A 14352-nucleotide genomic window follows, 5' to 3' on the forward strand; every position below is an offset into this window, starting at 1 on the left:
CAATTTTAAGGTGAAAATGAACAGAAGATGTGCTGATCAGTACACAGCCAAGCCTGGACAACGAAGTATCTAAAGTTCTATATGTAACCCAGAACAGAAATGCAGCCAAAACTAACATCATATAGCCCAAAATCGGCAGTAGTAACAGTAACTGGCACTAAAATATTCCATAACTCCCTGCTGAAGAAGGTTTGATCCTTTTTGTGGTGAGGGATGGAAGCCTGTTTTGGAACCTGCCTTGGGGCCACACAGACGCAAAAGCTGCTCACAGCTGTCAGAGCCCCACCACGCACGGAGGGAGCACGTCTCCTGCTCCAGTCCTATGCTTCTCTGGATGGGGTAGGGGGACCCACAGTGAGCAAGCAAAGTGAAGCTGTCCTGCAGGTTGAGTCAAGTTTACCAGCCATAACTTGGCCCATGCTTACAATACCCGTGTCTCTGGTAGGTGTCACTAACATTTCAGATCCCACACAATCACTTAGGGAATTTTCTTGAAGTACAGTGTAACTAGCATATTTAAGGCATGGGTTTGGCATTGCTGTTTCTTTCCCCCGAGAACCCCTTTTTGCTCTGTAATACCAGTTTTAAACCTCAATACCTGCACCACCTATCCATCATACTATATTTTATTTAGCATACAAAGAATTCTTGTCAATAATGACAAAAAAGAAATATTCCAGAAAAAAAAAGCACCAACCTTTTTTTTTTCTTTTTTTTTTTTAATGGAATGGACTTGGGGGATAAAAGCTAGTTATTCGTTGGGTTTGTATATTTTTCCTATTCTTAAATATTATACTAACCAGCATCTTAGAAGTTTGTTTACAAGCGTTAGCACCTTTTTTTCTGGATTAAATTTGCGGGGATTTTTAATTAAATAGATTCTCATTCTTCCATTTCTAACAGAGAGGGCTCTGAATAGCTTACAGTCCAGCTCTTCCTGGGGCTTAGCTGAGTAACTCAAAAACAGTAACTAAACATACATCTCATCTTAGGCTTTCTCCTTTAGCCTGGCTTCCATCCAACACCTCCTCTGACCCGGTCTCCTTTCACTAGTTCCCTTTATTTTGGCTCTTGCCCAGTTTCCCTTATATATGGATAGCAGTTAACTAGTTGCTGTCCATAAGAAGGAATTCAGTACTTAAAGCTCTAGTGCATTTGGAGTCCCAGAGAAGACTTGTGCTCCATCCCCTTCTAGAGCAACACTCAGCCAACAACACGCACCCAAAATAAATACTGTCATACCTTTCACTGAGTAGACACAGCGTACTTTCCTGGGTCCTACTAGACAACACAGTTTCTTGTGCAATATGATTCCTGACAGTCAGAGTGTATGCAGGAGGCGGTAGCTAAAATTTATCATCTAGCAGTTCTATTTCCAGTCCTATTGTGTGCCCTCAAAACTTCCTTTTGATTGCTCTCCTCTTCACATTCATCTGTTTCTCAGATTAAGGATCTGGTTTTACAGTGAGCCTGCCCCAGACAGTCAGCTTTCATGCAGGAATGGTAGGTTCTGTCACACTGCTTCATGACTATTGAGGAGCATTTAGCTCTCAGGAACCTATTCTTGTGAAGGCAAACAGGAACAGTTCTGTGCTTTGAAGTTGCTCCTCACATCCCCCTATCATACAGAACCATAGAGATGAGGAAAGCAACACCGTTACTCAGTTTCATCCGGATCCTGGTTGGGCAGGAAAGTAAAAGACAGGGAGACTTGCTGAGATCTTCCTCTGCAAGGAAAAGGGAATTTCACACGCTAGTTCTGCTTCTTTGGCTCCAAGGAACGGAACGAGTCTGAAGAGGAACACAGTTTCCTGCATAAGAAAGACTACTGATAAGGGACTCTCCATCAGGTAACTCTTCCTCACTGTATGGTTGCTACTGCCAGTATTGGTAGGAAAGGCCTGAAAATTCACCAACTCAACAAACACTTCAGCCTACTACCATTTTATAACCCCCAAAATCTCTACCTAGTAGAATCTCTTCTCCCACAAAAGAGAAAGAACTCACCTCTCCAGACTTGGAGAAGAGGTGGAAAGGAAGCTTTTTCTCTGCTTGTAGCAAAAGAAGAGAGTTTTTACTCATCATTCCTGCTTTACTTAAAAGAGAAGTAGTATTTAGATAGAGTTATAATACAGTAATACAATTATTGACCAGTAAATCAGGAAAAAAGTGCAACTAGTCTACTGCAAAAGCAAAGGACTAGTTTAGAACAACACAGAATCTAGTGAAATAGTGCCATGTGGATCCCGTAGTCAACTGGGCAAGATCATGAGAAATAATGACTGCTTGCCCTTCTTAATTAGGGAGAGATGGGACCGTTGCATAGATCCTAAAGGAAGGCACATTTAAGACTACAGTTCTTGTCCCAGACTACAGTACTTAGCTAAAACAAAAAGCACCAATCAGCGAATAATTTTTACAGGAAATATGTGGGGAATAGGCAAAGTGTTTGGAATGAAATCCTAGAAGGAAAGTAAACTTTCTGGGATGGGCAGAATTTGTTTTGTTTGTTCTTGAACTCTGCACAAGAGTCTTACACATTCATCAATGAGGACATCGCAGGTTAATCTACTGTTTGTAAGCACAGGCACTGGCAAAATCCTCTCTCCTCCATTCTTAGCTCTGCCTAAGAAAGTCAATCAGCAGCTGCATCTACACAACTTCACATTATGTTCTACAGCAGTACTGCAAACATTTTTTTTTCCTACAGTATAATTATTTTCAAATACTTTTAATATATTTGATGTCTTTTCCAGTCTGAAAGATTTGCCACCAGTTTACTATGGAGGAGAAAAGGATGGTCAACAGAAAATAGCACGCACTTTCTTGACAGCTTTAGGTTTAGACATATACTGCTTGACCCTACAGCTCAACTTCAGTTGCTCAAAGGCAGACTCACGTAGATGGACACAGCCAAAAATGATCCAGGAGTCAAAGGGGACTCACTCTAATATAATTTGCTTTAATATCTAGTACTGCTAAGGTAAGTAAACTAGAGGACTCCATCTCCAAAGGTCTTCCATGGTGTCTACAACTTAAGTAGATGGGCCTACTCAAAAACTTTAAATAAATTATTTAGTTTGCTGAAAAGCAAAACTCACCCCCCCCCTTCTTTAAGCAATACTATATCTATTTCACACCAAGAGTTTTTCTCTTTTTTTCCCCCTTTTAAAAATTTTAATTAGAAAGTGACAGGAAAAGAATTTAATTATTTCACAATGCAGCCTTTTCATAAACATACAATTATGTTCATTTCATGAGAATTTATCTTCACTGTGAAATCAATCGTCACAGTCTCCATTTACTATACATTACCAAGTCACATTTGATTCCTGTCAGAGAACTGTTGACTTCTGCAGTAAATCAAAATGACAGATACTGTTAGTTTCCTTCTGCATCTATCCCCAAGCCTCAGCTAACTCAAGATGGTTTTTCCTTCTATGCAGTGAAATGAGCATTTTCTTGGTAACTATATTTCAGAACTGGAAAGGTTTTCATAAATGGAAAAAATGCAGTGCATAATCCAGGAAACTATTGAAATGTACAGTATCAGAAACATATGGCTGTAGCAAATACCTATGCAGTGAGGGGCTGGGAATGAAAAAGAGAACAAGCTTATTAAAATTTGTCTCCTAAAGGGATTTTGCTTGAAAATTAAAATACTTTAATTGAACATTAAGAAAGTTTGCATAGTTGATTAAAAAAATGCTGCAGATTATGGGGAAAAAAAAAAGAGATACAGAACAATCTCCATACTATCATGGAAGTTGGAACAGATGATTTTGCCTTTGTTCTTTAATGATCTACATCTTAAAAAGCAAAATGGTTCCATAACCAGAACCCTCAGTGGGCAAACTCAGAAAGAGAAAGCTGACTTCTTTCTCAATTGTAAGGTTTTTTTAATTTAAAAAACCCAAACACCATCCCCCGCTCCCCCCCAAAAAAAACACCAACCTGAAACTAAGTTAATTTTTAGATGAATTTTGAAAAGCAAGCCATATTCACACACACACATTCAGAAACCAGAAATCAACAGATTAGCATAAAGTAAAAGAACAATGAGACTCCTTATTTCGACAGATCTTTACCAATTCCCTGTTTCAGTTTCCCTAAGAATCTGGGACAGGGAACACAGTCCCCAGTTGAGGGCCGGATCACTTTACTCAAGCTCCAATACCCCTGCTGCTGCTGACACAATCTATGAATTTAGGAGACAGTGGAAAGTGATACTAAACTTGTTTTGACCAATTTGTGCCAGCAGGCAGATTTTTAGAAATATCAAAAATCAGCTGTTTTATAGTAACAGAGGAATTGCTGTTGTAATTTCAATAAATATTTCTTCAAGAACAAGTTCTGCCTCCTTTTAAGCTGCAAGACTGTCTTCATAAACAGCCACTCCCAAGGCAAAGTTATTTTGTCGTCTTATCACTGGGCTGCCGTGTCTTAACATGCCCGTATAGATATAAAGATGCTTTTAGGGCAGCTTGCGGATGCTGGAGGGTCTAATAACTCATAGCCCAAACGGGCAGGGTTATTACAGACATGGCAAACATTTCAGACATCTGATTCCGAAATCCTTCCTGTCCAGCGTGTATGAAGATTCAGTGAAAATGTGAATGTGCAGCTATATAACGCCCAAATAAATGCCAAACTTGCCAATGGAAACGCATGCTTTTCTTGGATTTTCACAGCAGCTCAGTGATTAATATTTAAGATGATGAAAATATTCAAAGCCATTAGCCAAAACAAAGGAGAAACAATGAGCTAAAATTAACAGATTTCTCATGGAAGGAACTTAATATGTACAGCTGATATCAAGCCACCAGGACAGTTATCTTTCTTGACTGATGTACATGCCATGTTGGGACAATTCACACATATCTATAGAGAACAGTCAGAATTACATTAATTTCCAGCATCTGAAGATCATTTATGTTTTCAAAAACATGAAAAGTTTTTCAAAGCTTTTTTCTGTCCTCCAGAAATGCAAGTGGTCAAGTGTTTGAAATCTTATTCCCAGCAAGTATGTGTGCGACATACTTTCAAAGGGCATCTCCTGGCAGACAATGTCCACATGTGTAGGCTAGCTGAGATGTCAGCAGATGTAGGCAAAGCCTTCATGGGGTAGTTCACAGCGAGACTCACATTGCATCCTCATGTTTCTGGGGCCAGCAGAAACCTGACAGCCCAGAAATCCTGTGCTTTGCTTTTGCTTTGCAGCAGGGAGGGGCATTCCTTGCTTCTGAAAGGACTATTTCTGGCCAGTTCAGGAGCAACAACAGCTGGCTCTGCAGGGAGCCACATCCAGCCCTCATCATCTCGGACAACATCTGAATGTATTGCCAAGCTTTGGCGATGCAAGGGGGGAGTGGGTGTGAAGAGACTTAGCAGAAGAGAAGAGGAAAACAAGGGCATCTATCCATGCTACCACTACAATTAAATTTTACATATTTTCTTGAAAAAAGAACTTACAGAAATTGCACCTTATCTGCTGAAATGCAATTCTACTGAGAGAGCTGCAAATGCATCACTTCAGTAAAAAAAAAAAAAAAAAGAAATTTACAGGTCACTTGTATGTCTTTAAGTGTTGTCATGTTCCTTGACTTATTTGTGCACAGTAATCTGAACTGGCTGTGCATCAGGAGTGGGCTTCCATGAAGTACCCACACCACTTAAATCAGAGGATGGAGTCTGAAAGGAAAAGTATGAGGCAAATACTACAAAGCTAAGATTCTAATTAATTAGGGAAGCAGAGGAATCTCATTTGTTCTCCATTCAGCAGTATTTAAACCCAAACAAACAATAGAATGACTCCCAAGATTACAGACAGGCAAGATTTTCCACTGGAGAAAGTGAAAAGCTATGACGCTTTTGTGATTTACACCAGTTTAATCTGGTCACAAGGTACAGAAGTCATGAATGTTTTGGTAAGCCTAGGTGATTGCCAAACAAAATAAAAATAGGATCAGGAGATGATTATTCAGCCATACAGAAGAACTAGATGACTAATCATGGAGCTGGTTCACCCTATGCGTGGCTAGGAGGACTAACCTTTCATCCCAGGGTTATGCAACAGCAAAGAAGCAGATAAATCAAGAGTATCAAGATCTTTGTTCACTCAACACAGTGGAAATATCAGAACTGCACTCCCAGTTATTAAAATGCTCAGCTAGATACAGTTTTATAAAAGCATCTGCAGAATAGCACATTTTCTTACCTCTGCTCCGTGTTAAACAATGCAAAGATATGTTTGCTAGACATGAAGCTCTTTTCAACATCTCGCACTTTCAAGTTGTCCAAAGGAAGCATATACTTCTTCTCTTTTTCCTAGGATAAAAAAACCAACAGATTAAAACAACACTGTGTGAGAAGTCTCAAAGAAGCCTAATCTCAGCAAGCTCTGTTTAGTTGGTAATGCCTTCAGTACATTTATCAGCATAAGGGAATATCCAAAATTGAAATGTCTGCTTATCTTTCATAGACATACCTGCAACAGAAATGAAACCTCAATTCCAGTTTCTGTTTTTCACTGACCCTTTTAAAACATTTCCTAATAAAAAAATTCCATCTCAAACACATAAGCATCGACATTTATTATTCTTCATTCCTCTGAATTCTAAAAAGAAAAGGGTCAGACTTAACTAACATGAAAGTGTCTGATCAATACAGAACTCTTCTACCATGTCTGCGTAGCAACCGGAGTAACCTGTGACATAAAATTAATCTCTATCTAGAATTACTATTATTAATTATTTAGGGGTGGCATTTGATGATCCCAGGGGTAAATTTTCATTCCTCCAGTGCAAAATACAAAAATCATACAAATAAATCAAAATCATACCATCATCAAGGTTTTATATATACCATATACAAACAAAACCAGACTAATCTAACCAGCTTGTTTTTCCAAACAGCAGGAATGATCTATTCACTCTTGCTGTAGCCAACTCCTTTTGCATTTTCATCACAACTCTCATTTACAGCACAATCACTATAACGTCACCTTTTCTAGGTTTCTTGCTTCCTGTCACTCCAAATTAAGGACTAGTAACACTCGCAAGCTACTTTATGATGTCAGAACAAAAAAGCCCTAAGATTACTAGCTGTTCCCATTGTGTTAAACTTCCTTCAAGTCCTCGCACTGATGGACAAACTAGGGCAAACGTCTCCATTTTGCTTTGCAAATACACCTGATGCCAAGTAGAAGCGATCCAAAGACAAGAGGGGCAACACTTGCATCCTCATACCCCCATTCTGGTTTTGCGCATCACGATAAAATTGCTGACAAGGGTACTAACCCAGTACAGAATTTAACAACTTTCAAAGGCCATTAAGGTACTGTTAAGGCTGGTGCCATTACCACAGCAGCAATGCAGTAGGGAGAGGATTTATGCCCTGGAATTTGTGCAGCGGATACCAAATGGGGTTCTCGTGCATTTGGCTACCCAATGACTCTACAGAAGTTCAATAAATCACCAAAGTTGGAAAGCTTAGGATTCTTTCACAGTCCCTTATCTGACAACATGAAGCAAGACTGACTAGTCTCTGCCTAGCCATCCTCAGAACTAGCTGTAAAGCCTAGCACCCGTTGCACTTGCTGGAGAATTGTGAACTGGGACATTACTTATGGTGGTTAGCTAAAGTAAGAAATATGCATGTGGTAGTCGTTTATTGTATGCCACAAAATAGGGAAAAAGGGACAAACCAAAACTAGGACTCATTTTTCTCAATACATATTTCCCAGAAGAAATACACAAAAGTAACTTCCACTGCACAGAACTGGAAGAAGTCCTAGCTAGACTATGTGTGTACTGTGAAGGCAGATGCAATTCAACTTGGCTAAGCTTCATCAGATTTCAAAACTAAGCTGGATAAGAATGTACCTAAGAGTGAAACCATAAAAATACAGTGATGTGTCCAACAATGGCTCACTTTCCTAGACAGCTTCATACCCAGCCTCAGTAGAGGAAAGAGCATATTTCAAAGGCCCTTCTGGAAAAGCATGGTTTCTACTGTCTTGTTTTGTTGAATAAAAAAGTTATTAAATCCAGTGTGGGAGTATTACATAAGAAGTATCTGATGGATTTTCAAACTGCCTCTAGCTTAGGCCATCCTAGAAATTATTACCCACAAAAGCTCAGACATACATATATTCTTCACTCTCTCATCTAACAGGAATTCTGATGAAGGAGTCTAGTTCTGTGCTAGTCTATAGCTATTTATCACAGTTCATATCTATATTATGCTTCCAGAGAATATACACTCTCGGAAGCTTTGGGGCCCTCCCTGAAGGGAGAGTATACTGTCATCCATTCAGTAAGTATTACCACCGAGATAAATAAAACTAGTCAAAGTAAATTCATAATTTACCAATAAAAAAGTAAATTAATAATAGTAAATGAAACCAAATAAAGAACTTATAGATCAGGTATTTATGTATAAAAATTAGAAGTACACTGTCCTCTAATATTGATTTTTATTGATATGATCTGTTTTGATATTATAAACTTATGTCCTAAATAGTTCTGGTAGCATTTAAAAGGTAACAATGTGTTAGCTTTGCTGCAATGACAAAGTGACACACACTGAAAAATATCCTAGCATTATAAATTCAGGAGAACACATATTAAACGTTGTATTAAAGGCAAAGAATTTTTTTCAGTTGAAAGCTGGACTGCATGGTAATGTAAGATACTTTGATTTCTATTTCAAACATTTAAGACAGGTAATATATTAAAAAAAAAAAAAAAACTTTTGGGCAGAAATATCAATGTTATTTATTCCATCATAACTAAGAAAAAAACCTAGATGAACTTAATTTTTAGTCTTTAAAACTTACCTTTCACTATTACAGAATGTGCTTATAATGATTTACTATTCAATTACCAGAAATCTAAGAACTTTATGATGAAGTGTTTGTTCTGACAGACACTATTTACTGACAAACCAAGTAACCACAGAGGAGTAAAAATAGAAACTGATGAAAAAACCATACGAAGAATCTGATTGTCTAAACAAAAATTCCACAAGCAGGAAAGTTTTATAAATGTTTGATGCCAAACTGTGAGAAAGTGTTTCTTCTGTAGCCACCAGGAAAAAGGAAATGCCTACTGAAGGCTAAGAAGTGGTTGGTATTTATTTACACGGCCTCCTACCCACAGGCTGAGACAGAGCAGTTTCCAAGAAAGGGAAATCATAGGGTGCCTATGCTTGAAGCTAACAGAGACAGCATGTCATATGTGAGAGATCAGACCTAAATACTGCTCAATTCCAGGAGAAAGGTATCACTGCAACACTGAAGTGTGGCAGCAAAACCCATAACAAGTTGTGGGGTTTTTTTTCTCCAACCAAAGTGGAAAAAAATATATATAAATGGAGCATGAGCTAATTCAACGGCAAATGAACCCAACACCATTTCAGCCTTAGCTCAATTAATTAAGTTATGCTCAATAAATTAAGTTATGGCAGGACAAAAAAAAAGCCAGCCAGGACTATCTGTGCATGTTTCCCATCCTGAGAGGCTGACAGCATAAGAAACAGGGAATGTATGAAGCCTGGGAGGAATGGGGCTAGGCACACTTCTACAAGTGACGACACGCACATAACTGTGGGTCCAGTTTGTCCCCCTCAGCATTTGTTCTTTTTTATTTATAGATTTTTATTTTTATAATGGGGCAGAGAACTTAAGCGTGACATGAGGGGAAAAACCAGCACATGCTGACCTCATGTAGAGACTTTGCCTCTCTTTTTTCCTATACAGAGTAGAGGAGAAGGAGGAAAAAGTGGGAGGTAGCATGGGCCATTCCTGTCTCTGTGACATGAAAAAAAAATCCCCATAATGCACCTTAGAAAAACAAATCAACCTGCTAGCCTCGGGAGGCCTTCCCACCCTTGAGACGATGTTTCACCACTCGTGGGCATAAGTAGCACTCACATCCTTAATGGACTAGTTCTGTTCTCTGACAGGCGACTAAGCTGCCAGGAACTGACAGCATGATGTAAATATGCCATATTACAACTGCCCCTTCCTTCTGCAGCGTTTAAACGTACTAAAAATAAATACCACTGAAGTCCAAAACGGCACAAGGGATGCAAAAAATACAACAGCAGCTCCCCTCCCCCTAATAAGGTCTCAGCCAGCACTTCCAAGCTAATGAACTTCATTTTCAGCCAGAGGCAGAAATCATTCTCTGCTTTTGGAACTTTGTAGGCTCTGTCGGAACAGCAGAAGAAGAAACCTTGGACACAATGTCAACTAACTGGATGATAAGGGGAACAGAATTCCTTTGCTTCAAAGAAAAGAGATTGTTAAATTACTTCAGCTTCTTCAAGTTATCCAAGGTGATTCTCATTTTTATTTGTCACTTCAAGATGGCTACAGCACAACAGCAGCATGCAGGACAAACTCTACTCCCCATTTCGTATCCTGAGGAACAGAAGCAGAATTCATGCAGGACAATTCAAATACATGAAGCTCAGATTCTGACAGGCACGTCTGAGCCTGAGCGTTGGCCTAATGGCACTTTCAGTTACATCACAGGGAATTGAGACAGTTTGCTCACCACTTTGTAATGCTTTTTAGAACACCAGTTTCTAACTGGGGGGTCATGACACCAACCAAAACCTGTCTATGCTGACTGTGGGGACCACAAGTTCAAAGAAATCAAGCTCCCAACTGGAAGTGCAGGCCACACTGGAAAAGCTGGAACAAAGGCTGGTTTACAGCAGGATTCATTCTGTGCATCATTTGTACTGAAAGTACAACTCTCGAATAATTCCTGTGCACTGAGAGCAAACATAAGTATCCATGAAATGCCTCTGCCATTAGGGGTAGGCATTAATGAGGCAAAATAGTGAACTACTTTAAAATCATAAACTGAGGAAGGACAGTTTTGGATTAAAGCTTGCAAACAGCAGATAAAAAGGTTGGCATTTCTGCCTCTGAATAGATTTCCAGACCGACACTGTACTACTCTCTGTATCTGTTTCCACATTAATAACTTAGGCCTAATATTTACCTGACTCACAGGCATCGCGTGAGACCTTGTTTCTGCATGGCAGGGCATCATTAAGGTGTCCTGCAATCAGGGTGCTAAAACGTGTAGGTGGAACACCAAAGCCGAGCAACTATTTGGCATAACAGTTAAGCAGTAGAACCAGAAAAGAATACCAAAATGAAGATGTTCTGCAGTACTGTACTATTTTAGATGGCTGGATCACTACCCTCCTTTTACAGACAGGAACAGACACAAGAAGCAGTGGCTTGTGAACCTGCTGAGCCAGAGCGGTCTATATTAAAGAAAGAAGAAGAAAAAAATAGGAAGTGTAAGGAAATGCTGCTGGTGGGCTGCAACTATGCCTGTTTACTCCTGAAAAGGAAAGGCTCAGTCTTATTTATACCTAGGAGCTGCTCTCACTGCTGGTGCAGAATAGCCTACTCTGTGGCATTTGATGAAAATGCAAACTATTAAGATGCCTCATAGCAACTTTTATAGTATTTAAATCAGTATCCAAGAGTTAACCATGTTCTAACTTTAAACATACACAAGAGAATTTTACTGTGTTTCTATTTCAGTTTATTTTTCTCTCTCAGTTTAGAAAGCCACACAGCATCTTCACAATGGTCTCTGCTTTACCACACTTGGCTTTAAAGCATACTCTGAAAAATGAAGCATGAGATATTTACATATTACTGCAAACTTTTGAAGAAAAACAAAGCAAGTTATTTTATTACAGACAACTTAGCAATGTGGGAGTCAGGCCTGAACATGCTCCTGGGTACAGCTGTAGAAAACGTAGTTCTAAACTGTCTATAAAATGAAGAAGGAGCTGCTTTAACAGAAAAACAATGCATACATAAACATTCTAACATTTTTATGAAAAGCATAGCAAAAGAACACTTAATAAGTTGCACATGAGAAGACCGTGTTTCTTCCACCTATGCACCTCTCCCTCCAGTCTTCTACAATCAACTCCTACATGGCTTTAACTGTTGATAATAAAGCATTGAAGCCAAGCACTTTTCCAAGAGTTTCTTTTCTTTGATCACTGAAACCAGACTCAAACCACCATAGATTCTGATTCTTCAATAAAGCCAGCCACATGGGCATCAAGAAGCACTCTTGTATGTACAAATGATTCCCTAGGTGCTCAAGTGAAAGTTTTCAGACAAAAACTTTAGGCAAAAAATGAAAAATTATTGTCTCACTCCCTGAGACTCCTCCACAGGCAGGTGGATTACACCTCCATGATGCACTACCATTCCCCTTCCTGCTCTGCTCTCACCACGTGCCCGGAGAACTCTGTAGCTGCACTACACCACAATGGATGTACATTACCTAGCAAGCAGTTTTATTACATGTATCTATATTGAGTAGAATAATGCAGTATGACATATTAGAGGGCTGTCACATACAGATATGTATGTAATTAAATATCAACAAAGACACAGAAGAACCATTATGCAACACGTAAGAGAAACACTTCTAGGAAGATGCTAAAGAATAAAACGAGAGCTCCAAATTGAAAATCTCAATACAAAAATGTGACAACGGCTTAGGGTGATAAGCCAGACTGTTAGAAGAAAGGAGTATGTGGCACAGAGCACAAATACCAAATCTTACATTCCCTCAGTGTTACAAGACTTTATCCTCTGCCGTGGTGGAGATAATGAGTTCCTTATACAAATCAAAGCTGAAAATGCCAAACCTGAAACTGCAGCTGAAGAAGAGAGATCTGACGACATCAAATCAAGCTATTTCAAGTTTGAATTATTATCTTTTTATATTTTGCATTTGTAATATCTTTTCTAGGCAATTATACATACTTCTCGCACCTCCAATTTTTTCCCAATCTTTTGGTACCTTTTCCCACAACATATTATTAAAAAAACCCAAGAGGCATGTTATATCTCTGGTGTTTCTTCTGAATTCAACTATGGGATTAAACCTGATGCTAATGTTAAATCAGTCCTTAATCTGGTCTTGTCATTCATTTTACAGTGTGTTATTCATTTCCCACAGTGTTTTTCTCTCATAAGAACCGGTATTATATTTGTTTCTGTGCTTTCCTTCTGCCCAAACTTCTTCAGGAATAGAACCACAAGACTCTACAACTCTGTATTTGAAATACTTCATCCTTTCAAGACATGGTCACTGGTGTCTTTCTTGAAAGGAGTTTACTATCCTGCTACATTTCAAGACTTCACAAAAGGACACCAATATAGGATGTCTCTACATCACTATTTTGCAGCACAGCTGTCCAACTTTAACTGAGGGTTTACAGGGAGCTGAAGCTGCAGCTTGCATTCATGCAGCACACACCAGAGCAGAACCTCACAATCCACCTGCTCAGAGTTGGGCAGCCCTGAATACCTCCTTCTCCTTGCCTGGAGGAGAGGATGGGCACAGTACACAACAATGAACAACCAGAATCCTTGGGGAGTGCTGTGCTGAGCAACCAAGCTGGCCCTTAAGCGGGAGCTAACAAACCTGCTGCACCAAGCTAACTCCATGCGATTGCTGCCTGCACAGCAGTCCCCATGTTACGGTACCCAGATAAACAGATTTCCCATTGTCCATCTCTCATTTCCCTCAATAATGAGGGGTGGCTGAGCAGACATCCCATTGTATTAGTGCAGAGCGTGAATGGCTGGATAAAAAAAAAAAAAAATCCAGTTATTTCACTGGCATTCCCTGTGCCTTTACATAATCAGTGCATCAAACAGAAGTGTAGTAGTTTCTGGAATATATAACAAACTCAACATGAATTAAGATTGCCCCTCCTCAAAAGAGGTGTTTATTATCACAAGTGGAAGGGCGGGTCTTCCACTGGTCTGCGTTGTGGGATGTGCTGTCAGTAAAAGAATCAATCTGAGAAAGGGCCTGATGAAGAGGAAATCTCTGTTTAGCTCCTATTAGTTAGGATCTTGAAAGGTCATTTTGAATTTGGGAAATCTTGTCTGGGAAAGAAGCCAGTAATTCCTCTGAACTGAAGTGGTGCTGGCATATAAAATTGAGAGAAAGCCCCGACTGATGAACCAGTTGACAGTCTGGAAAAATTCTGCTGCATGCATCTAGTAACTGCTCCAAAGGTGGGGTGGTGGTGGGGGGGGAGTATCCTATGACCTTTTTATCCCTTGCAATGAAGCCTGCTTATGACAGCTTGTTTTTCTCTACTAGTGCTCAAGTTTTTATTTTTCACTCTTCACCTACTGCAGATCATCCAACAATCACAGTGGTTTGTGGGAGTGATAGTGCAGGATGAAGGGCTTTGGTGCAGCATGTCTGGGCTGGCAGAAGGCACAGAGTGACAATGACATACCAGTTCCTGGGAGATCTGGCTTTTCAGTTG

At 39.5% G+C, this 14352-nt stretch overlaps 1 protein-coding gene across 3 annotated transcripts in view; it reads right to left on the minus strand.

Annotated features, from left to right (window-relative positions):
* The window catches only part of DNM3 (dynamin 3), a 182143-nt gene that overhangs the window by 62393 nt on the left and 105398 nt on the right, over positions 1-14352 (minus strand). For all 3 annotated transcript variants that reach the window (XM_087731920.1, XM_087731921.1, XM_087731922.1), the window contains exon 15: positions 6218-6327. In XM_087731920.1, coding sequence (XP_087588046.1) covers positions 6218-6327 — 110 coding nt within the window. The remainder of the gene's footprint in view (positions 1-6217; positions 6328-14352) is intronic.

The sequence above is a fragment of the Nipponia nippon genome, unplaced genomic scaffold (assembly GCF_047370975.1).
Source record: "Nipponia nippon isolate SJK-2023a ecotype South Korea unplaced genomic scaffold, ASM4737097v1 scaffold_5, whole genome shotgun sequence".
NCBI lineage: Eukaryota > Metazoa > Chordata > Aves > Pelecaniformes > Threskiornithidae > Nipponia > Nipponia nippon.